The sequence below is a fragment of the Vipera berus genome, assembly GCF_964194415.1.
Source record: "Vipera berus genome assembly, chromosome: 9".
Taxonomy (NCBI): Eukaryota; Metazoa; Chordata; class Lepidosauria; order Squamata; family Viperidae; genus Vipera; species Vipera berus.
In genome coordinates, this window is record NC_138212.1 from 4,539,775 (window position 1) to 4,563,593 (window position 23,819).

Consider the following 23,819-nt stretch of genomic DNA (forward strand, 5'->3'; position numbering starts at 1 on the left):
GACATACTTGGTGGTGGAGCAGGAGATGAAATAGGGCGTGGTTGCCTCCACTTAATCAGGGACCGTTCACAATCTTTCTGGTTCTGTGGACCAGTGGTGGCGCCAGGAGGGGGAATGGTTTTATGCATGCGCATGCCGCTTGCACAAACAGTTTAGTGCACTCACTTGTGCTGCCTGGTTCCCAAGGGGCCATGACCTGGCATTGGGCTGTGGACCAGGACTTGGGGACCCCTAGTTTACATCCTGTTTGCTTCCAGGGCACAAGAAGACAAAATAGTAACAGGTTCTCCATGAGCCTCCAGGAGTGTTTGTTGCAAATTACACACACACACACACACACACACACACACACACACACACACACACACCCCGACTACAGCCTCTAAAGCAATGTCAGAGATGTGTCCAGCGTGAAAGTATGGCACCCGATCGCTGTCCATCTGGTAGGTGCAGTAATCCTTTCTGGTAATTGGAACTTCCAGACAGTGCCAAGTGTTACTTAACTGAAATCGAAGAAAGCGAATTGGCAAAAATGATAGGAAACTGTATGTTTGTTAGAAGGCTCTGCTTCTGAAGCAAGGCAATTACACACCAAAGGCCTTGTGTGCAGACACGCTTGGGGGGGAAAATGTCTGACCTGGGTTGTTTTTACACCCTGTTGCAGGTAGAATTAAAAATGACTCTGTACAGGATTTAAAGTCGTTATCACGTTATCTTCTAAGGCTGCTCCGCCGAGATTAGATCCCTTTTTTAATGTTTACTCATCTGCAAGCACAGTTCGGCAAAGGTTCTCTGCAATTAAGTTTCCCCTTGCAGGTTGTTCCCGTTTCATTGCTCTTCTGTTCAGTTTGTTGAGGGATTAGTGGTGATTTGCCACTTAATTAGAGTGCTTCTGTTCTCCACAAAGGGGGAGATGGCAGCTTTAATTACTTGTTTATTTTTTCCCCCTCTTTATTTTATAATGAAAAACTGTCTTTTCACAATAAAGGGGAGGGGGAGAGTTAAAGGAAGCCAGTTATTAATCCCCAACCCTCAGCAGGAAAGAGAAATTGACTAATTGATAAACAATGAATCACTAATGTCTACCTCCTAAGCAATAAAACAAGAAAAAGGGCAGCCTACCTAATCCTTGGTATTACTTTAATTCATACTACAAACGCCGATGCTGTAATTGGAGTTTACTGTAAAGATACCTTTTTTTAAAAATGCAGACAGTGGTAAATCACAACATACAGGTAGCCCTCAACTTACAACCGTTCATTTAGGCACTCTTCAGTTAGGACAGCACTGAAGAAGGGAGACACCCAGTCCTCGTACTTACAACCATTACAGCATTCCTGCGGTCACATGATCAAAATTTGGGCCCTTGGCAACTGGCATGGATTTGTGACAGTTGCAGCGTCCAGGGATCACGTGATCAACATTTGTGAACTTCACAGCCCACTTCTGAGCAGCAAAGTCAGATTCATTTAATGACGGTGTGCTTCGAGTAAATAATGATTTGCCTAATGACCACAGCAAAAAAGGTCATGAAATCGGGCACAACTTACGTAACAATCACCTTGCTTAGCAACGGTCTTAATTATGGTTGTAAGTCAAGGATTACCTGTACCCTTATAATAGAAGGTAAATGAAGCAATCAGCTGTAGATCACTTTATCTTCCAGTGACATCTTTGGGACCTAACTGGGTGGCGAAGACCTATCAGCAGGCAGAACAGTGTTTTCAGGTGCCGGGTTGCTGATCCACAATTTTTTTCCTTTCATCCTGTTGTCTGCAGCTCTGTGCCACAAATGAGTCACCATAACAGATTTTCAACTACTTTTCAACTCATCTTTGGTTGCAAGATTTTTATTTTGTTTTTGTTTTTAATTTTAAAAAAAGACAGGGAAAAAAAACACAAAACCACGACAGAACCAAATGAAAGAACAAATTAAAAAAGCACTCAGAATATTTGTTACATTATCATCATCATCATTTTTTTCAAGTCACTTCTAAGCCCCACAGTTACAAATAAATTAACAAGACAGGATCAGACCCCGGAAGATTAAAAATTCTTTTTTAAAAAAATGAATACTAGGAACTAACTACCTTTGGCAAAGTTATCACACGATTTTCCCACTGCTCCCAGGTCGGCTACAGCAACAGGCCAGTCATGTTGGGGTGGTGTCGGCAAGAATCTGGGTTCTAGTGCAGCATCCTTCATGCAAAGGCCAGCCCATTTGATCCACTCCTCTAGGGCTATCAAACTGACCGACCCTCCTGGGCATATAAACACTACTCCCTTTTTTCACATAACCTCAATACTGGTCAGAGTTGATAAGAGAGCAACCTGGAGAAGCCAGTTCATGGAAGGCAGAGGACCCTCCATTAGACCTGAACCTGGTCACCGTCAAGGTTTCTAAAGGAGATTCGTGTCCAACGATAAATAAAAGCCCAGCTTCAATTTTCTTTGATACAAAAATGCGCTTGCATCACAGCTGAATTCCAGCTATCCTCCAATTTAACCCTGATGTACAAAGTGCCAGTTACATCGGGGAAGCCAGGCCCACGGAGCAATGTCCAGCCCCTAGTGTGTCTTTTTTTTTCCCCCGCGTCTTCGTGGATGCAGTCTTCAGTCCTTAGCACGGTTCCATCCTAACCACGTTGTCCTTTTCCAGGTTGATAAAGCATATCGTCGGAACCCTAGAATAACACCTGAATAGATCAGATTTCGTTGGACCTGGGCTGTCCTGCGGATCTCCCTCGATGGGGTGTGAGGATGCTGCGCCTGATCCCCACCACCCCAAACAGACCTGTACGGCACACACCCTTAATAAAGCTTTTCTATTTGGTTTATCATTAAAGTATATGAGGTATATGGCGGGCTATCTCCAAAGAGCCTTGTGGTGGATGTCTTGGCACTGTAAGGAGAAGGAGGGGGTGGTTAGCCTGTCTCCCTCCCTTGTGCGCCCCCCCAGCCCTGGGTCAGGCACTGGCACGGAGGCGTGTGAGCAAATATTTGGTTTGACAGCTTTGGTTTTACTTTATTTCCTTCCTCGTTCTAAAACTCCTAGGAGTGGGGAGCTCAGCAGGGCAAAGAGATGCTGCTATTTCCTAAGCATCTTCTTTAAAAACTAAAAAAATAAAACCCAAACAAAAACCAGCCAGTTGAAGTAGTATGTGGACTACAGAGGCCTAGTTGGTTATGGACCTTGTACTATCATGCCGCATAAAATCATCGGCCAAATTAGAACTAAAGATCAGGCAGTCTTGCTCTGGATCATTCAACCTGAACCATCCCTGTACCAAAATAGGTTTTCTGTTTCGTGTCTTATATAAATCACCAATTTGGGAGGGGGAGACAGCGATGTCCCCGTGGCTTAAGATAGTCTCTCCCACATCTCCTTTCCTAAAGCTAACGCCAGGCCATCTTTAAAAGAGTGGCATCACTTCTGCAACGTGCTGATGTATATTTTCTTCTGTCCCACTCTGGCCAAACATTTGGCTGGTTTTTGAAGGCCCAAAAAAGGGAGCAATTACCAGCCACCCCCTTTTTCGAACCTTTTTCATCCTTCTGAAAAAGCTGATGCTCCTCGTCTCCAGGTTGACAGCAATCTAACCTATTTCCCAACATCCTTACCTGCCCTATAAATCTTTTGACGGTATCCCTCCACGCCATTCAACCACCACCACTCAGCTCCATGCATGGAGATAGGGTCATTTTTGGTCTAGAATCAATTCTTTTTTTAAAAAAAAAAACAAACACATTTTGGTTTTTGGTATTTTTTTGTTGTTGTTTTTTGTTTCATTTTTCCCCCCTTTTTATCTTTTTTTTTGGCTGCAAACCTTTAAGCGTTTGTTTTTTTTTTGTCTTTTTTTCTTAATACAGTAAGAAGCGATAAAGCGGAACATAGAATTTTCTCTATTAAAAAAAAATAGATACCCCCCCCCAAAAAGTAAAAACGAAAGAAAAATAACAAAGATCACTAAAACAGTTACATTCCACCTAGAAACACGTTCAGTAGCACATGAGAGAGAGAGAGAGAGAGAGAGAGAGAGAAATAGAAAATGAGAGAAATATTTCTCTCCAATGTTTTTTTTCCCCCTCAGATGTCCACCATTATCCCATAACTGAAATCTTAAGGGCTGAATAAATACTTGGCAGTTCTCTCTCACTCACGCACAGAATGGGATGAAAACTTTTCTTTCTTTCTTTTTTTCAAGTCAATCTTTTAAACGAGGTGATTCCTGGTTTGTGTTGTTTTGTGGTCGATTTGTTTCCGTTTTGGAAAGTTTCACAGTATATTTTTTTTCTCCTTCTTTTCTTATCTCAAACCCACCTGAACGTTTTATTAGCACAGCAAAAGCAGGAGATAAAATGAGGTTGAGGGTTTTTCGTTTCTGTCCTTTTAAGAAAGGTTCAAAGTCCTTTGTTGTGTTGTTTGCTTGTTTATCTTTTTTTTTTAAACTCTGTCCCTTTTGTTTGGTTTTTTTTTCTTTTCTACCAGATTGCAGTTATGCCATGGCTAACTTCCTTCTCTGCAACAGCAAAACTTTGGTTCGCAGGAGTTGAAAATAAAAGACAAAAACATTCGAAGAGCGCCCAAAAACGTCAATTAACCCACCCAACGTATTAAGAAAAAAAAAAACCAAAACCCAGACCATCCAGTTAAAACAAAAACAAAGAAGACCAAGAGAAAAGAAATGTACAAAAAAAAAGTTTAAGAACAATAAAATAAAAATAATAAAATAAAAAAAGTGTTTTGAGAAGCCATTTTTAAAGCTTTCCAGACTTCTGGGAGAAAGTGACAGGATCTTCTGATCTCACCCTCCCCCTTCAGTTGATTTGGTTTATTCGTCTCTTTGACATTGATAAAATCCTGGCTTCTCAACACAACTTTCCATGAGGTATTTTTATTTTTTTTTAGGACAGAGAAAGACGGTTGAGCCATTTTGCTTTAACCAGAGAAAGTAAAGATCTCTCCTTCGTTCCCATTTTCATCCTTTCTTTTCCATTTCAAAGTTTCTTGTGGTGATTTATTTTAGCTTCCTTTGTTCGTTTTGGTTGGTTCTTTTTGGTTAAAAGTTTCTCTCTCGCCTCCGAGTCTCTGCGATACCCACTTTCTGAGGAGATTTTTTTTTTAATCTCTCTTCTGTCTTTGCTTTTATTTATATTCCCCAATGGTCTTCATTTTCTTGTTTTTTGTAGTGATGTCTACCAATTTTTGGTTTATTTTTTCTGAAAAATGTAAAGAATGCTGAAATTCCCATTTTTTTTTGTTTTGGTTTTTGTCAGGCACTGGTATATGAGTATTTTTTTTTTCAGAACACAGCTATAAAAATAATAATAATAATAAAAATAAAAAACCACACATCCCGTTTTCAGAAAAATAACCCGATAATAACCCCAGGCAAAACCAATTAAAAAAATTTTTTTTTTAGCTAAGCTCAATAGAAAATTAAAGCTGGCAAACAAAAGATTCGAGCGGATAGAAAAAAAAAGTACAGATTTAGTGCTGCCTATTCTTAAAAAGTTGAAGACTGAGACTTTCAATAATGCTCGTCCTGCAAAAAGTACTTATATTATAAATCCTCTGAGAAATCCAGCTAATATTAATAAAGTAATTCCAGCTGGATGTAATTCCTTCATCCTTATTGTAGGAGTGGGGGAGTTTTTGAGAGAGATAGAAACAGGCATTGCAAATATCTGGTTTTTGATGCATCAAATGCTTGCAATGCATCCATATCTCAGGAGGGTCTTCCACATAGAAATTTTGTAAACTGGTTCCCCACCTCGTTCCTGCTTCAATCCCCAGAGAATTAATATAGATATTGGCTGGCAAGTAATCTGAATTTTGTGATCACAAACTGCTTCAGTGGAGCCTACTCCATGGCTGATTAATCAAATAGTCTCTTTGCAAACAAGAAGCAGCAGAAATAACTTCAGGAAAACTCATTGCAGGACATCAATCAAAAAAACCAGTTTCCATAGTGGGAACCCGGTGTCTGATTTTCATTATTGCCTTTGAAAATCCCAGTCTTCATTTCTTATAAGAATCCCCATATATGTATAAAGCTTTGTATTTGTTCCATTTTTTTAAAAAAAAAGAGCAAAAAAAAAGCAGAAACATTTGTTAACCATTTAAAAAATAAAGAAAATATTTATAGGAAGATCCTAAAATTAAATCAATCCATTCTTTTCCTGCCCAACCCTTTCTGGATCCAAGGAAAAGAGAAAGAATAAATAAGAATAAATAAAAGCATTTTGAAAGACATTCGACCAGACACTGAAGATAGAAAAGTTTGTAAAAAGCTTTGGGTGAAGCTAGAACTGGTGATTTTTTGGTGTGAGATTTGTATTCCCCTTAAGGATTTTTTAAAGGTTCTTTTAAAAGTATTTTTTTTTCTTTTTCTTTTTTTACAAAAAAAAATCATCCCCATTTATTGGTTTCCTTTCTGATACTGTCCAGGAAACGAGCAGATGAGAAGAAAAAAAAAAGATAAATCGTGAAGAGAAATCAGACCGTCGACTGTCACCTTTTGCAGAGGGGAAAAACAAATGAATGCCAAAGGTTTGGGGAACTTTTTTTTTTTGGTTTCTTCCTTCCCCCCCCCTTTTTGCTTTGCTTGTTTGCTTTAGGTTATTATTATTTTTTGGTTGTTGGTTGTTGTTTTTTTGTTTGGCTGTTGCTGACATTTCTTTGTTTGGTTTTGGTGGTTTTGGTTCGTTTTGGTTTTTTGTTTTGGTTTTTGGTTTTTGGTTTCATGTGTCGGTTTGTACGTCCACTCCTGGCTACCCCCCGCCATGTCAGAAAAGGCAGCGTGGATGCTCCTGAGTCCTCACTCCATCTTGGCATCCGGTTCGCTGGATCCAGGACCAACTTGCCCCATTGTCTGCGCCATGTCAGTGGAGGAGCTGCATGAGGAACAAGAGGAGGAGGAGGAGGAAGAGGAGGAGGAGGAAGTCAGGGTAGGGGACTTGCTAGGCATAGAAGCAGCCACGGCAGCAGCAGCTGCTGACACCAGCCCCACGCCTCCGGGGGCAGCACTCAGCAAAGGCAGGCCCGCGTGGTTGAGGAAGAGCGGCGAGGTCACGATGCTCTGGCTTCCAGTCGTGCCTGCACTGGTACCCAAAACCAAGTTGCCACTGGCATCAAGGCTGGTAATTGGCAGGCTTCCACCAGTGGCCAGGGCTACACAAGGAGAGAGAGAAAAAATACATTGGTTAGGCCACATCTGCAATGGCTTCTCGCCCTTGGCCTTGGGGTCAATGTAGAATTGGTCCAAAGGAGAGAGAGAGAGAGAGAGCCATTGGAGAGTGCCATCTTGGAGGATAATCTTGCAGGAAACCGTCCTTATCTTTGCACAAAATATTTTAGAGGCTTCCTCTTTGGGGATTCTTCCCCCATGTCAAAAAAAAAAAAAGACAGGCAGAATTGAAATGGCACTTCCTTGTCCCTCCCACAGCTCTATCATTTCTCTCCCCCAACATGACTCACACGGAAAAGACACATGGTGTGGGAAGACAGGTTGCACAATCAATGATTAGCATATATGATGTGAAGGATGCATGTCATGGAGCGTGAAGCCTTCTGCTATGTGCAAATTCAAGATGGAATGGAGAAAGACCTCGAGATGAATGAGGAGAGGTTGTGAGGGACTCCACTGACTGGCTGCACTCTCACGCAACTGTACCGCACTTGCACACCAGCTCCCAAATAATCATCAGGTCAGACCAAGTTGTAGGTTAGCGGCATAATTCAGTAAGAACACCCTTGACAGAAGAAACCGTGTGCTCTCTTTATCCCACTGGCTTAGACAATTTCTATCTGCACATTCCCAAAAGATCTGCAAAAGATCTTAGATGAAGCAAATTAGCTGGGTCAGGATTCATACTCAGGGTCCTGGCTTAAAAGAACCCAGATAATCAGCTTTACCACACCAGGGGTGAGGGGGTTAGAAATGGCACTGGTCGCTCTTGTGGATGATAAGAGTCAGCAATCTGTTTGGTCAAGTCCAACCTTCAAATAGCATATAAGGACTTCCACAGAATCTCCTGTTTAATTCCAGGCGGAGATCTACAATTGAGATCATCCCTATTATTTGTTCATTTGATTTAAGAGCCGCCTGATTCCAAAACAACTCTGGTGTTTTACAATTATAATAGAGGGGGAAAAATTAAAAAGAACTGATGGGTTTGGATAAACCACACATGTTGAGGATACCTTTACTTCAAACTGATGGATGATCTTCCCTGTTGGCTTCTTATACGGGGTAGAAGTTAAATACGGGTAGTATTGCCGACTGGCTGAGGAATTCTGGAAATTGGAAGTCCACAGGTATTAACGGACACTCCTGAACTACATCCTGGCCAAATGTCTCCTCCACTAGCTCTGGAAGAGGTGATGTTCCCAAAGGAACAAGCTCATGACTTGGAGACACTCCTGAGTTTACAGCTTCATTCTACACATAGTAAATGCCTTATACATAATCAGTTAAAATCTCTTCAACCGTGGGGCAACCATAGTTATTTTATCCTCACACACACACAAGCATCTCCCAAGCTTCGTCAGACAAGCAGCAATCCACGGATGTTGTGCACTCGACATGCAGCCTCTACAACCTCGCACCCATTCCTTCGCACAGTTTTTCTCTCACGCCAGCCAGCCCGTGGAGTGAATGGCAGCCACGACATCAAGGGTTTTCGTCTTTCTTTCACAAACCTTGTATGGTGGCCAGTGGGTTGGTGGCCATTAGCGCTGAGTTTAACCCTGCATTCACCCCTAGCACTGTGCTTCTGCAATCAAACCAAAGGCAGCAAGTTAAAGTGGAGGCTTTGGGGTGGCAAGGATGATCATGCTCTTGTCACCCCCATGCCCCTTTTTTCCTCTCCAGTGTGTCCAGGAATGTATCGGTAGAATCCAACTTACAAGAAGAGATTTTATATCTTATTCTTTAGAGCACAGGTGTCAAACTCACTGCCTCACGTGACGTGTCGTGACGTATGGTGACTTTTTTCGCATTGCCAGAGCTGGGGTGGGCGCGACCTCCACATGATGCAACCGGTCTGTGGGCCGGCAGTTTAACACCCCTGCTCTAGAGCAAAAGTGGGGAACTATGGCCTCTTTCTGACTGGTGGACTTCAACTCTCCTGGCTGACTCAGGAATTCTGGGAGTTGAAGTCCACAAGTCATAAAAGGGCCATAGTTCCCCACCCCTGCTCTACGGTAAGGTCTGCCCCCAGCCTCCTATCCAAAGTCCTGGCTCTGCTGGATGGCCTGGGGTTCAAATGGCGGGGTTCCCTTCTGGAGGTGGCTGCTGGATTGATGGCAGTTTCCACCTCCCTCCCCTTCTGTTCTCCACCCGTCCATCTTTTTCAGCGATGATATTGATGCATTCTCACTGTGTTCTTTTTCACTGTTTGTTGCATTGTTCTATTATCTTACTACTGTTTTCTTTACACTCTTTTCATTTCTTCCTTTTTATTGTTGCCTAGAGTAACCTCACAGCAAGATAGGTGGCAAATAAATGCAACAAATAATAATTCCTCTTTCTCACACTGATTGACTTACCTACTTATTATCCTGTCAGTTACCGAAGTGGCATAGAAATTCGCAATAAAAATAAACCCATAAGTGCAACAAACCCCAATGTAAAAGCAGAGATCTTGAAGAACAGTTAAGGATCCCAAGCCTCTTAAAAAAAAAAGTTTGGGGACCTTAAATGAAAGATGGGCATGTCACGGGTCCCATCGATTAGGAATCTACATTTGGTGGGACCACAAAAAAGGGCCTTCATGGAGGTGGCCTCTTCTCTATGGAATATGATTCCCCTCAACGTATGATTGGCCCACACTCTGAAAGGCCCTAAAAATGTGGGTTTGTCAGTGGGCCTGGGGACCTCCAATGGAGACGGGGCCAATCAAGTTGATTTGATTGTGTGGGGGGGGATTGGTGGGGTTTTTTATCATTTTTATTGGGGTTTTTACTATGTATCAATTGTATTTTAATCGGGCATGCATTTAATTATCTTTTAATTTTTGTAAATTTCTGTGTTTTATTCTTGCCCTGTATACCGCCCTGAGTCCTTCGGGAGAAGGGCGGTATAGAAATGATAATAAATTAAATTAAATTAAAAAATTAAATTGCTGGCATGGGGGTGGGAGTGGGGTTAATAGGTGGATTTTAAAATGTTCCCAGCATCATCTGTGTGTGAGTTGGGTGGCTGTATACTGTAAATGTGTTCAATAAAGACAGAAACCCAGAAGTTCATCCCCGTGACTCAAATGATAGCAGTGTTCCAATATCTCAGGGGCTGCCCCAAAGAAGAGGGGGTCAAGCTATTCTCCAAAGCACCTGAAGGCAGGAGAAGAAGCAAGGGATGGAAGCTAATCAAGGAGAGAAGCAACCTAGAACTAAGGGGGAAATTAATCAGTGGAACGACTTTCCTCCAGAACTTGTGGGTGCTCCAACCCTGGAGGTTTCTAAGAAGAGACTGGACAGCTGTCTGTCTGAAATGGTACAGAGTTTCCTGCTTGGACTAGAAGACCTCCAAGGTCCCTTCCATCTCTGTCATTCAGTTAACGGGGTGTTAAAGAAGCCCCACCGAGGATCCCAGCCCAATCTCTGAAGGAACTCAACCCTCTAAAAGCTTTTCTAGTCGTGCCACTTACCCTGTACTGGGATTCAGGGCTTGCAAGCTGAGAGCTGGATGGCTGCTGCTCTGAGGACTGGGATTTGTGCTGTTGCTTGGGGGTGGAGTGACCGAGTTGAGGGTGGTGACCCCTGCTCCAACCGCTGTCCGACTGGGGGTTAGGGAGCAGACTGTCGGGGACAAGGTAGTAACTGTCCCAAAATAAGAACAGGAAGTTAAAACGAGAGCTTGGGGCAGAGAACCCCAAGTGAGGCATTCTGTCTTCACACAATGGAGCCCAATATTTCCGTTGTTAAGCAAGACAGTTGCTCAGCGAGTTAGTTCCCTTTTACGACCTTCCTCGGCATGGGTGTTAAGTGCACCCCTGCAGTTGTGGCAGGTAACACAAGTTGTTACGTGGCTTCTCCACTGACTTTGTGAGAAGGTTGCAAAAGGGGATCAGATGACCTCCAGAAGACTGCAACCAAGCGCCCATCCCCCGCCCCTTGGTTTCAGGCATCCAACACGATCAGGCTCCGCTTTTGTCCTCTTACAGTCCAGGGTCCCAACCATCTCAAAAGCCCCTCAACCCTTTGTGGGTCAAAAATCAGGATGCTCTTATGTGCCTGCGTTTAATGAACATCATTTTTGCACAGTCCCAACATTCCACCCCGGCAAACTTATTCTAAAGGGAAATAAAGGAAAGGCAAATAAGGTTCCTCCTCAAAAAAGGGGGAACGTGTACCTGTTGTGCTCAGACTACTGGAAGCCTGGGAGAGGGGCAAACTTGTGCCGGTGCCTGGGCTGGTCACCTGAGGAACAGAAATATAGACGAGAATCTGTTACTGGGTAGACATAATGGGTAGACACATGTAACCGTTAGCAAGCTTTCTCTCGTGCACCACCAGGGGGCAGGAATGACTTTCCAAAAGTGCTATTCAGGACTTGTTGAATGGAGGAGAAAGCATCAGCCATAGTGGAGAACACTTGATGACCACCAATTGTATCTCTGAAACCCTGGCTGGCCAAGAGATGCTGCCAAGCCTTGTCCTAGGGCAGGCAACCTCGGCTCTTTTAGGACTCGTGGACTTCAACTCCCAGAATTCCTGAGCCAGCCACGCTGAGGGACAAGAGAGAGGTTTCCAAGCTGAGCCGTGCTGGCTCAGGAATTCTGGGAGTTGAAGTCCACGAGTCATAAAAGAGCCAAGGTTGCCTACCCTTGTCCTAGGGCCTGGAGGCTGTTGGGAGTCTGGATGGGGAGGCACATTTGGCTTAACCTCTATTTCAGTAGCTGTAGGTTCATGGACCAGTCAGTACTGAGGATTTTCCAAGCTTAGTTTTCTATTGGGTTGCATTTCCCCAGATGGAAGTGGCATGGAGTTTGGGGGTTTACCTGCACTGGTTTACTTGCTCAGGGTTGAACGTTATATGTGTATAATTTGAAGGTGCTTCTGACACGAATAAAGTATCTGCACTGATAGGCCCTGCTTTATGACCCTGTAGTCCCTAATTGGGGTAGAGTTGGGATGACTGGATGGAGTTGAACATTTACTGGCCAGATGCCCTTCCTGACACCTAGGCAGAGTTCACAGCAGATATTTTTCCTTTTCACCCTAGGAGAGAAATAACTGTCGCTACCTACCGTGGGATTGAAATTTCTAGCCTTCCGAGTGGGAGGCAAGCGTCTTCATCAGTAGACCACCAGCTGCTCATTCAGATTTGGTTTGAGTGTGCGTGTGTGTGTAAAGTATATGCATTATAAACTCTAGATAGATAGGATAGATCAGGGGTGTCAAACTCGCAACGTTAAGTGACGTATCTCGATGTATCACAGCTTTTTTACATTGCTGGCAATGGGGTAGGCACGGTTTCAGCGTGACGCATCTGGCCCACAAGCCAGCAGTTTGACACTCCTGGCATAGATAGACAGATAGATAGATAGATAGATAGATAGATAGATAGATAGATAGATAGATAGATAGATAGATAGACAAACAGACAGACAGACAGACAGACAGACAGACAACAAGATAAAATGGATAGATTAGATAGAATAAACAGATATAGATATAGAATAAACAAATAGATAGATAGATAGATAGATAGATAGATAGATAGATAGATGATAGATAGATAGATAGATAGATAGATAGATAGATAGATAGATAGATAGATAGATAGACAGACAGATTCTGAATAAGTGGCATGGTGGTCTAGTGGTGCAGATGCTCACCTCCCACTTGTTCATTTTGTAGTCCCGTACCCCTTTTGGGGTGTGTGTGTAGGGCTGTAGAAGAAGGGCAAAGAAAGGGGTAAGGGAAGTACAAAACGAGAAGACAGCAGGCAAAAATAATGTAAGACGTATCCCTCGAGGGACTTTTGCAAATGCCAGCATCCCGTGGGAAAGCCACACGGCGGGTCAATGGAGAGCTGCTGTCACATCGGAGGGAAAAGTGGGAATTTACCAAGTGAGGGCTGTAGCCAGCAGGCTTGCTCTGGGCAGGCAATATGGGAGCAGAGCTGCAAGGGTTGATCCGTTTCTCTTTCTGGCGGCGGTTGCAGAACCAGACACGAATCACCTCCTTCTCCATGTTCAGCTGTTCGGCAATAAGTAGGATCTCCTCTGAGGTAGGCTTCTGGTTCTGTCAGGGGGGAGGGAAGGGTAAGAAGTGAGAAGTGAATAGCGAGCAGCAGGACAGGGAACTATTCTTTCAGGGTCTGCAAAATGGATAAAACTGATCATATAGCCGCCCGTATTACCTGTACAGGTAATACGTATTACCTGGTTACAGGTAATTCTCGACTTAGGGCCACAATTGAGCCCAAACTTTCTGTTGCTAAGCAAGACACTTGTTAAGTGAGTATAACCCCATTTCATGACCTCTATTGCCACAATTGTTAAGTGAGTCACTGCAGCTGTTCCGTTAGTGGTTGTTAAGCGAATCGGACTTCCCCACTGGCTTTGTTTGTCAGAAGGTTGCAAAAGGGGATCACACGACTCCGGGAGACTGCAACCATCATAAATATGAGACTCCGGGAGACTGCAACCGTCATAAATATGAGACTCCGGGAGACTGCAACCGTCATAAATATGAGCCAGTTGCCAAACCTCTGAATTTCGATCATGTGACTACGGGGATACTGCAACGGTGGTAAGTGTGAAAAACAGTCATGTCACTTTTTTCACTACCGTTGTAACTTCAGATAGTCACTGAACAAGTGGTTGTAAACCGAGGGCTACCTGTATAATATAGGCAACTATGTAAATGTTTTAAATAAATGCAGGTCATCCTCGACTTATGACCTCAATGGACCCCCAAACTTTCTGTTGCTAAGCCAGACATTTGTTAAGGGAATTTTGTCCCATCTTATGACCTTTCTTGCCACGGTTGTTAAGCAAATCACTTGCTAAGCTAATAACAAGACCGTTCAAGTGAGACTGGCTTCATTTGACTTTACTTGTCAGAAGACCACAAAAAGGGATCGAATGACCCCGGGACTATTGCAACCGTCATAAATATGAACCAGTTGCCAGGCATCTGAATTTTGAGCACGTGACCGCGGGGGAATGCTGCAGTGGTTGCAAGCGTGAAAAACGGTCGTTAAGTCCCTTTTTCAGTGCCGTCGTTAACTTTGAATGGTCACTAAATGAACGGCTGTAAGTTGAGGACCACCTGTATAGGAAACCCATTTTAAATGGCCCACTCCAAGTGGAAGCATTAAAGAAAGCAGCCCAGGAGAAAAAACTTTACTTAAGTTTCTTCTCCACTGCCCGGCGCAACGCCTATTAATTTGAAGAGGGAAGAGACGAGGGAAGGCGGATTGCTCGGGGGGGGGGATTGTTTTTACCGCTAGAAAGCTTTTTTCCAATGCAAAGCGGACATTGGTCTCAATGCTGGTCCGTTTCTTACGACGTCGGCCCGGCAGCCCATCAAAACCCAGGTTGGGGCTGCTCAGCTGGTTGGGGCTGGGAAGCGTGGAGTCCACAGACATTGTCTCTGTAACATGTTGAGGACAAACATTGACGCACCTCTTGAGTAACACCCACGAGGCACCTCGCCCCTATGACTCGACCCCTCCTCTTTCCATCTCCCTGCTTTCCTCAACCTTCATCCACTCCAGGAATTGGCATCACTTTTCTCTCCCACCTAATTGGAGCTACGTATGTATGACTGCATCCTTTGTCGAGGGAGCAAGCACCATTATTTCTTGTCTTGCCTTCTGGTGCTTTGGAAAATAGGTTGACCCCTTCTTCTTTGTGGCAGCCCCTTAGACATTGGAACAATACTGTCATGTCTCCCCTAGTCCTCCTTTTCACTAGATTAGGTAAAGGTAAAGGTTCCCCCGCACACGTATGCTAGTCGTTTCCAACTCTAGGGGCTGGTGCTCATCTCCGTTTCAAAGCCGAAGAGCCAGTGCTTGTCCGAGGACGTCTCCGTGGTCATGTGGCCGGCATGACTAGACGCCAAAGGCACATGGAGCGCTGTTACCTTCCCACCGTAGTGGTCCCTATTTTTCTACTTGCATTTTTACGTGCTTTCGAACTGCTAGGTTGGCAGAAGCTGGGACCAGTAACAGGCGCTCACTCTGTTACGCGGCACTCGGGATTCGACCCGCCAAACTGCCGACCTTCTGATCGACAAGCTCAGCGTCCTAACCCACTGAGCCACTGCGTCCCTTCAGTAGATTAGACATATCCAATTCCTGCAACAGTACTCCATATGTTTTAGCCCCCAGCCCCCTCATCATCTTTGCTGCTCTTCTCTGCACTCTTTCCAGGCCCGCAACACCTTTTTCTATATTGTGGTGACCAAAACTGGAGCAATAGCTTATGGGTGAATGCAGCTGGGTCTTCCCTGTTATCTTCACTGCAACTTTCAGAATAACCTCCTTGACCAAACTCTCTTTTTCTTCTCTGGCATTCTTCACAAACCTCCTTTGTCCCAACTCCCAGGAGGATCATCCTGAGCAGAGCTCAGCTTTATCACACTCCACCTGGCTTTCCTTACCGGCGTCATTCAGCCATTTCTCCAGAAGAGGTTTGAGCTTGCACATGTTCTTAAAGCTGAGGTTCAGTGCCTCAAAGCGCGAGATGGTCGTTTGGCTGAAGTCATTCCCGTAAAGCTTCCCCATAGCCAACCCCACGTCGCCCTGGGAAAGATGGAGGGAAGAAAAAGGAGAGAAGCAATCACGGAGAGAATGCCAACCCCGTGTGTATTCCACGATTCCCTGCAAATATATTTCCACTCCGTGCACCACTCTTCTTCTTTCATTAGGCAGAGCTACACCTTACTCTTCCTCCTCCGAGCCAAGCAGTCCGAGCTGTACCTGTGTGAAGCCCAGCTTGATGCGGCGTTGTTTGAAGGTGCGGGCGAACTGTTCCAGCTCCTCCAGGTCGCTGGGCTCCTCGGGGTGCGAAGGGGTCTCCAGGCATTTGGGCGGCTGTGAGTGAGTGAGGTGGGACTCGGGGAGGCCAGGCCGAGTCACTTGCTGGCGAAGAGGAAGAAATAAAAAAAAAATAGATGGAAATCCAATAGACCCCCTGAAGGACCGAACGTAAGTCCAGGCAGACCGTATGACCAAACTCAAGCGCAAAAATAAATCTAACGGATTATTTAATAGCCAACGCGATGCCTGGGCTAAGGCGGGAGACGCTTCCCGCCCCCCCCCCTTCGTGAGCCGCAAAAGCCGTTTACTTCTTTCAGTGTTTGGCGGGTTAGGAATGGACATTATTTGCTCTCTGAGATTCAGGGCTTCAATGCTTGCAACTAATTTAATCCTGGAGAAAATAAACCAGTATAATCATCTAAAGGGAACAAAAAGAGGGCAAACCACAATATTTGCATGGCGTTGATTTCCTTCTTTACCTCAACGAGCATTTTACACAGAGAAGCCTTTTTTTTCTTTCCTTCTTTGCTCACCTGTGCTGGGAGTCCTGCACGAGGCTGGTTCGTCAGGAGGCTCCCTGGATTTTGCTGAGGTAGCTGAAATAAATTTGGTGTCGGAAGCAGCCCTGTGGGGGAAGTGAGGGAGGAAAAGACTGGGTTTATCTCTGGAAAGACCCAACATATTTTTGTCCTTTGTGGGCCAAATTACAGCCCAGTGAAGTGATAAGCAGCAACAGCTTAAAATTTAGGGCCACCTTAAGCATGAAAGCCAGTTGGGTGACTTTGGGGCCGATCACCAGGAGACGGTGAGTTCTAGTCCCCCTTTAGCCATGAAAGCTGACTGGGTGACTTTGGGCCAATCACCAGGAGACGGTGAGTTCTAGTCCCGCCCTAGGCATGACTTTGGGGCTGATCACCAGGAGACGGTGAGTTCTAGTCCCCCTTTAGCTATGAAAGCTGACTGGGTGACTTTGGGCCAATCAGCAGGAGACATTGAGTTCTAGTCCCGCCCTAGGCATGACTTTGGGGCTGATCACCAGGAGACGGTGAGTTCTAGTCCCCCTTTAGCCATGAAAGCTGACTGGGTGACTTTGGGCGAACCACCAGGAGACGGTGAGTTCTAGTCCCCCTTTAGCCATGAAAGCTGACTGGGTGACTTTGGGCCAATCACCAGGAGACGGTGAGTTCTAGTCTAACCTTAGGCATGACAGCCGACTGGGTGACTTTGAAACAATCACTCTCTCTCGGTCCAACCCACCTCACAGGGTTGTTATGATGTGGGAAATAGGAAGAGGAATTAGGTACGTCTGCCACCTCAAGTTATTTATTAAAATAATAAAGGAGGGATGATTTTTTAAAATAAAAAAAAGATGATCTTCTCACCTTGCTGCCCCTGCTGGGCCTGTGGCAGCAGGAACTGTGCAGGTGGCTGGAGGGGGTGCCCTGGGACAAGGACTAACTGCTGGAGCTGCAGCAGCTGCTGGATATCCTAGAAGAGAAACAACCGGGAGGAGAAACATGGCGGAAACATCTCTGCCACAACGCAGAGATACCCTATTTTCAACGCGGTTGAACTTCTGGAGAGATTCCTGAGAATTATACTTGCCCTGAGACCACTAGGCACTTTTCTCCCCTGGAACCACGGCTCCCATGAGCTTCCCAGAAGAGAGGCGCTGACTAGGGGACCAGTTTCAACGGACAGTGCAAGGCCGGCCATGTCTCAGGCCATGGGAGGAGCGGTTTTTCCTCTGAAAGATCCCTCCTTCCCTTCCAAGGGCAGGTGACCTGGCAACGTAGAGAACCGCAAAGCGCCCTGCTTCGTGCACAAGCCCTTACCTGTGCCGTCAGCTGGATTGGCTGGGACAAGGCCAGCTGGGGCGTCTGGGGCTGGCTCTGTGGCGCTGGCAGTTCAGCCCCAGGTTGCTGAGAGGAGGCCGCGGCAGCCGCAGCAGCGTTAGACTGCTGCACGGCAGCTGCCAAAAGCTGTGCTTGCGCCTGCTGCAGGAGCAGCTGCTGCTGGGCAGGCATCAGGGCAGTCAGCTGTACGAGAGAGGGGGAAGCAGGGCGGGCAGCAAGCAGGAGGCAAAGAGACAGGGAGGGAGGGAGGGAGGGAGGGAGGGAAGGAAGGAAAAAAGGAAGGAAGGAAGGAAGGAAGGAAGGAAGGAAGGAAGGAAGGAAGGAAAAATTGGAGGAAGGAAAAAAGGAAGGAAGGAAAAAAGGAAGAAAGGAAAAAAGGAAAAAGAAAAGAGGAAGGAAGGAGAGAAAAAGGGAAGGGAGGGAGGAAGTGTCAGAGAGAAGGAAGGAAGGAAGGAAGGAAGGAAGGAAGGAAGGAAGGAAGGAAGGAAGGAGGAAAAAAGGAAGGAAGGAAAAAAAGGAAAAAGAAAAGAGGAAGGAAGGAAGAAAGGAAAAAGAAAAAGGGGAAGGGAGGAGGAAAAAAAGGGAAGGGAGGAAGGAAGTGTCAGAGAAGGAAGGAAGGAAGGAAGGAAAAAAGGAAGGAAGGAAAAAAGGGAAAAGAAAAGAGGAAAGAAGGAAGGAAGGAAGGAAGGAAGGAAGGAAGGAAGGAAGGAAGGAAGGAAGGAGCAAGTTAGTCAAGTACATTCCCTGCTCTCAGCAGAGCCAGAAACCTTCTCAGACAGACTGCCAGGCAGTTCTTCTTTGGGCAGAGACTCATGCACAACAGGGAGAGAAGGGGGGGGGGGTTGCTCATGGCCACGTGTGGAGGTTCAAGGAAAGGTGTCCCTGTTGGATTCCTCCTTGTCCATTGGAAAAGGCACCGGAGGGATGGGGAGGGTTGCTAATCAGAGGGAAGCATCAGCCGAGTGTCACTAGGCAGGGTGGAATCGTATCTCCTTCTCCAACAGCCCTGCGGGTCACAGGCTGAGTTCGCTCCATCTGCTTCCCCAGCCTCCATCCATCCCCCCCCCCCAGAGCAGAACGGAAGAGAACGAGGGGTGCCCAAACTACCCATTTCTTTCCCTTCCTTGTGTAGGTCAGACAACCTCTCCCAGCGTGAGGTAGGCCAGGTACTTGGGGATTACAAGCAGTCCTTGACTTACAGCCATTTGTTCGCATGCAGTACTGCGGGCTACTTCTGCTGAGTGCCGGCTGCCTGCAGTTCGATCCTGACCGCCTCAAGGCGGACTCAGCCTTCCATCCTTCCAAGGTGGATAAAATGAGGACCCAGATTGTTGGGGGCAACAGGCTGACTCTGTAAACTGCTTAGAGAAGGCTGTACAGCCCTGTGAAGCGGTATATAAGTCTAAGGGCTGTTGCTACTTGTTTAGTGACCAGTTACAGCGGCACTGGAAAAGGTGATTCAGACGACCATTTTTCACACTTATGACCGCTGCAGCATCCCCACAGTCTCGTGATCAAAAAATCCAGACGCTTGGCAACTGGCTGGTACTTTTGATGGTCGCAGTGCCCCAGGATCACGTGATCCCCTTTTGTGACCTTCGGACAAGGAAAGTCAACGGCCAAGCCAGATTCCCTTAACCTCCATTTTACTAACTTACTAACTTGCAGTGAGGGATTCACTTAACCATTGTGGCCAGAAAAGTGGGGCAAAATGGGGCGAAACTCACTTAACAAACGTCTCGCTTAATAACAGCAATTGCGGGAACAATTGTGGCTGTAAGTCGAGGATATCGTACTTGTGTAAACATCTATTTAAGTAATGTCTACTGTAGATAACAATGCACTATTTAAGTACACTCAGCATGGACATTCTCCTTTTAGGAGAAAGGGCTGGTTGCACGTATTGTATGATCTAATAATCCTACAGTGAATGTCTGAACTTGCCAGCCTGGATTGCAACCTCCACTTTCCTCAACCTTTGATCCTCGGGGCAGAAATAATTCGAGAGGTTTCAGTATTGTTCTGTTCCACCTCACCTCACTTCACCCAGAGGTGAATTGCCCAAATTGCCAGCTGCACTTACCCCAGCGAGTTGGCTGCCTGCTAACATGAGCTGGGCCTGGGGAAGGTGTGGCTGCTGAGCTTGAGAGGCTGGGGCTGACGCTGGAGCTGGAGGCATTTCTGCAGAGTCTTCAGCTTTGATCTGGAAGGGAATAATAATAATAATAATCTTGAGTTGAATGATCCATTAGTTATTAATTAATTATTATTCTTCACTGAAGTGTTGCGTTTCCACCAGACTGTGAATCTCACTGTAGATTACCCATATAGAGTAATGGCAATAGGCGCCTTGCATGCAATTATAAAATATCTGGAGCACCACTTGAACACCCTCGGCATTGACACAATCGCCATCAGTCAATTGCAAAAGGCAGCTTTACCGGGAACAACTGACCTCCTGCCATGATAACTTCAAACATCATCAACCATCCACATCTGCCTATCCCGGATCCTTGGGAAGGACTTGATAGGTAGATAAAAATGCCAAATCCAGTCTAAACATCTGGCTGACTGTGGGACCAACCACAATATAGATAGTCCTCGACTTACAACAGTTACAATGGCACTGAAAAAAGTGACATGACCGTTTTCACACTTACGACCGCCGCAGCATTCCCCCATGGTCATGTGATTAAAATTCAGATGCCTGGCAACCGACTCCTATTTAGGACGGTCGCAGTGTCCTGAGGTCACGTGGTTCCATTTTAGGACCTTGTGACGAGCAGTCAATGGGGAAGCCAGACTCACTTAACAACCGTGTTGCTAACTTAACAACTGCAATGATTCACTTAACCACGGTGCTGAGAAAGGTCATAAAATGGGGCAAAATGGCTGAACCAATGCTTCACTTGGCAACGGAAATCTGGGGTTCAGCTGTGGTTGTAAAGACAAGGGCTACCCATAAAGGCAATTTTGCTTTCCAACCCCGCATACCATACGTCTTTCTGACGCTACTCTTTTCTTCCTGTGCCCAAACTCCACTATTAGAAGGACAGATAGCTCTTTTCTTGTATTTTTTTTAAAAAAAACCTCCTCTGAAGTGAATAGCTACGTCTCAATCTAGAACCAAGGCTCAAGAAAGGAAATGAGGTAGCTGTCAGAAAGATCTTGCACTGGATGGATTCAGCCCTCTCTCCCAGCAGCGGGGAAAAGAGGGCGATTCAGTGGAGACTCTGAATTTCAGCCAAAATCCTGTGCGCCTCGACTTGAGGAATTCCAAGCAAGGGGATCCAAACCCTGCAACTTAAATCTCTGCTGCACAGCAGAAATTGAGTAGGGGGCTCTTTGTAGGGACGAGAAACAATGCACTGCAATACATTCACATCCCGCCCACTGACCAATGCAAGATGATTTATCGTTACTTGACTTCCTGTTTTGCTGGCAGGCTTGGGGCACAGGGAATTCCCCCCCCTTAAACCAGCCTCGATTCACAAGTTCCTATCAAGCTGATAACAAAAGCGCAGCGCACTTCCCATTGGGGTCTTTCTTTGTAAGCGTGATTTTGACCTACAATGTCCAGCTCTGGCCCTCGTTGGGAGGGGGAGTTTCGGGATTTCCAGGGGAGCAGCCTGAAGGGCCAGACCAGAATTATTTGCAATATTGCAGAAAGGGCAACTTTTAAAATTATGTTAAAAGCTGAGCTGTTGAAGTTACCTAATTCTATGTCACAAAAAAAAGAGAGAGAGAAAAGAAGGGAACAAATTGTGGTTTGGGCAATATGCAAATTTTTTCTGTGCAATCAGTTAATCAAAATGCAAGTGATTAATCCAGTGTGTGTGTGTGTGTGTGTGTGTGTGTGTGTGAGAGAGAGAGAGAGAGAGAGAGAGAGAGAGAGAGAGAGAGAGAGAGAGAGAGAGAGAGAGAGAGAGAGAGAGAGAGAGAGATATTATAGTTTTGTCATAGCATCATTTAAGCAAGCTTCAACGGTTTTTGTCTCATTTCAAAGCTTAACAGACCCTAGACAGGCAATTTAAAAACTGGGGTGCTGAATCATGGGCTAGGATCTCCCCTTTCATCATACCTCCAAGACATTAAAAGATTATGTATATAATCATTGACAAATATGATGTTTGTTCATAAAGATGTCTCTGTCATAAACACTCAGTGCACAGTTACAGTTTTGAAGCATTAGCCTAGACCAGTGCTTCTCAACTATGGCAACTTGAAAATGGGTGGACTTCAACTGCCAGAATTCCCCAGAACAAAAGGTGACCACTCCTATCATCTCGTCCCCAAGAGTCCACCATTTTCCTCTGCCCTGGACTGAAGTTGAAGACCACCTCAACACAGCTTCTGACCCCCAAGTCAGTCCAAGCCAGTCTGAATGCCAGATGCCTTTAGAGCAATGTTGCTCAGCCTTGGCAACCTTAAGCGATGTGGACTTCAACTCCCAGAATTCCCCAGCCAGAAATGCTGCTGAGGAATTCTGGGAGTTGGAGTCCACCCGTGTGAAAGCACTCAAGGTTGAGAAGCATTGGGAATTCGGAGAAGAAATGAGATCACCTAGTGCAGGGGTGGGGAACCTTGGCTCTTTTATGACTCGTGGACTTCAACTCCCAGAATTCCTGAGCCAGCATGGCTCAGCTTGGAAACCTCTCCCTTTCCCCTCAGCATGGCTGGCTCAGTAATTCTGGGAGTTGAAGACCACAAGTCATAGAGCAGCCTAGGCCTAGGCCAGGGTAGGCAACCTTGGCTCTTTTATGACTCATGGACTTCAACTCCCAGAATTACTGAGCCAGCATGGCTCAGCTTGGAAACCTCTCCCTTTTCCCTCAGCATGGCTGGCTCAGGAATTCTGGGAGTTGAAGTCCACAAGTCCTAAAAGAGCCAAGGTTGCCTACCCCTGGCCTAGTGGATCTGCAGGTAGGCAGAGAAAAGGTGGGACTTACCTTGGTGCCCGTGATGGTTGGGGATGGGGAGAACGGGGAAGATTTGCTCTGCTGAGTCTAGAAGGAAGAACACAATGCAACATCACAACTGACCACCTGTGGCCCACCTCAAGAAACAAATGCTTCCATAATCCTGCTGCTTCTGTCCAAATGTTCTCACCTGATGGTTTGTGTCAGGTCCATTTCTTTCTGTATCTAGAAGCAAAAAAGTTAAATTCATCACATAGGGTCCATACTAAAATAGGGACCCTCAAGAACCCCCAGCCTGATCTGAACAATCCACCCGTCTCCCAGTCTCCATAAGAGATTCTCAGAAGCTGATCCATTTGTTTCTTTCTCACATCTCTGGATAGATCCTGCGCCTACCTCTGCGGCTTACAGTGACCGGAAGAATTCCATTTTTGGTGAAGATGTTTCTACCAGATTGCAGCCTTATATCAACATGTGAAATCATTGGGACTGGGCCACGGACCAGAGAATGGGACTGCCCAAGGGAGCAGAACTGCCTTATTTACTTCAATCAGAACAGAGCTGGGAGGGATCTTGGAGGTCTTCTAGTCCAACCCTTTGCTCAAACAGGAGACCCTATACCATTTCAGACAAGCGGCTGTCCAGTCTCATCTTAAAAACCTCCAGTGATGAAGCATTCACAACATCTGGAGGCAGGTCGTTCCACTGGTTAATTGTTCTCACTGTCAGGAGGTTTCTGCTTAATTGCAGGCTGCTTCTCTCCTTGATTAGTTTCTTGTCCTGCCTTCAGGTGCTTTGGAGAATAGCCTGACACCCCACCCCACCCCCTCTTCTTTGCGGCTGCCCCTCATTTTATTATTTTTTTAATTTTATTTATTTGCTGATGGTGGCCCAGAGGCAGATTTTTCATCACTGCTTCAACGGCTGAAGTGGCACCCAAACCAATGAATACCAATTAGTTGGTTGGCTTGTTTTTAACCATTTAGTCGTATCTTGACTCTTGCTGGCTTTATAACCAAGTGCTCGCCATGCTACCCTGTCAA

The 23,819-nt window shown here is 45.6% G+C and overlaps 1 protein-coding gene across 1 annotated transcript; it reads right to left on the reverse strand.

Moving 5' to 3' along the window:
* Positions 1 to 1,841: 1,841 nt before the first annotated feature.
* On the reverse strand, positions 1,842 to 23,058 carry POU2F2 (POU class 2 homeobox 2). Its single transcript, XM_081334975.1, has 14 exons — positions 22,967 to 23,058; positions 22,807 to 22,863; positions 19,941 to 20,060; positions 17,837 to 18,040; positions 17,384 to 17,489; positions 16,535 to 16,626; positions 15,942 to 16,103; positions 15,623 to 15,764; positions 14,463 to 14,611; positions 13,079 to 13,255; positions 11,359 to 11,425; positions 10,654 to 10,825; positions 8,705 to 8,778; positions 1,842 to 7,174 (listed from the first exon to the last, which is right to left on the reverse strand). The coding sequence occupies exons 1-14, from the start codon at positions 23,024 to 23,026 to the stop codon at positions 6,822 to 6,824; spliced, it is 1,935 nt and encodes a 644-aa protein (XP_081191101.1). The 5' UTR covers positions 23,027 to 23,058; the 3' UTR covers positions 1,842 to 6,821.
* Positions 23,059 to 23,819: the final 761 nt, after the last annotated feature.

Coding starts and splice junctions, on each gene's coding strand:
- POU2F2 (XM_081334975.1), bottom strand. CDS start 23,026: ATGAATTTAACTTTTTTGCTTCTAGATACAGAAAGAAATGGACCTGAC. Junction 16,627..17,383: donor GGCCCAGCAGGGGCAGCAAG/GTGAGAAGATCA, acceptor CTTCCCCCACAG/GGCTGCTTCCGACACCAAAT. Junction 15,765..15,941: donor TCAAGCTGGGCTTCACACAG/GTACAGCTCGGA, acceptor CATCTTTCCCAG/GGCGACGTGGGGTTGGCTAT.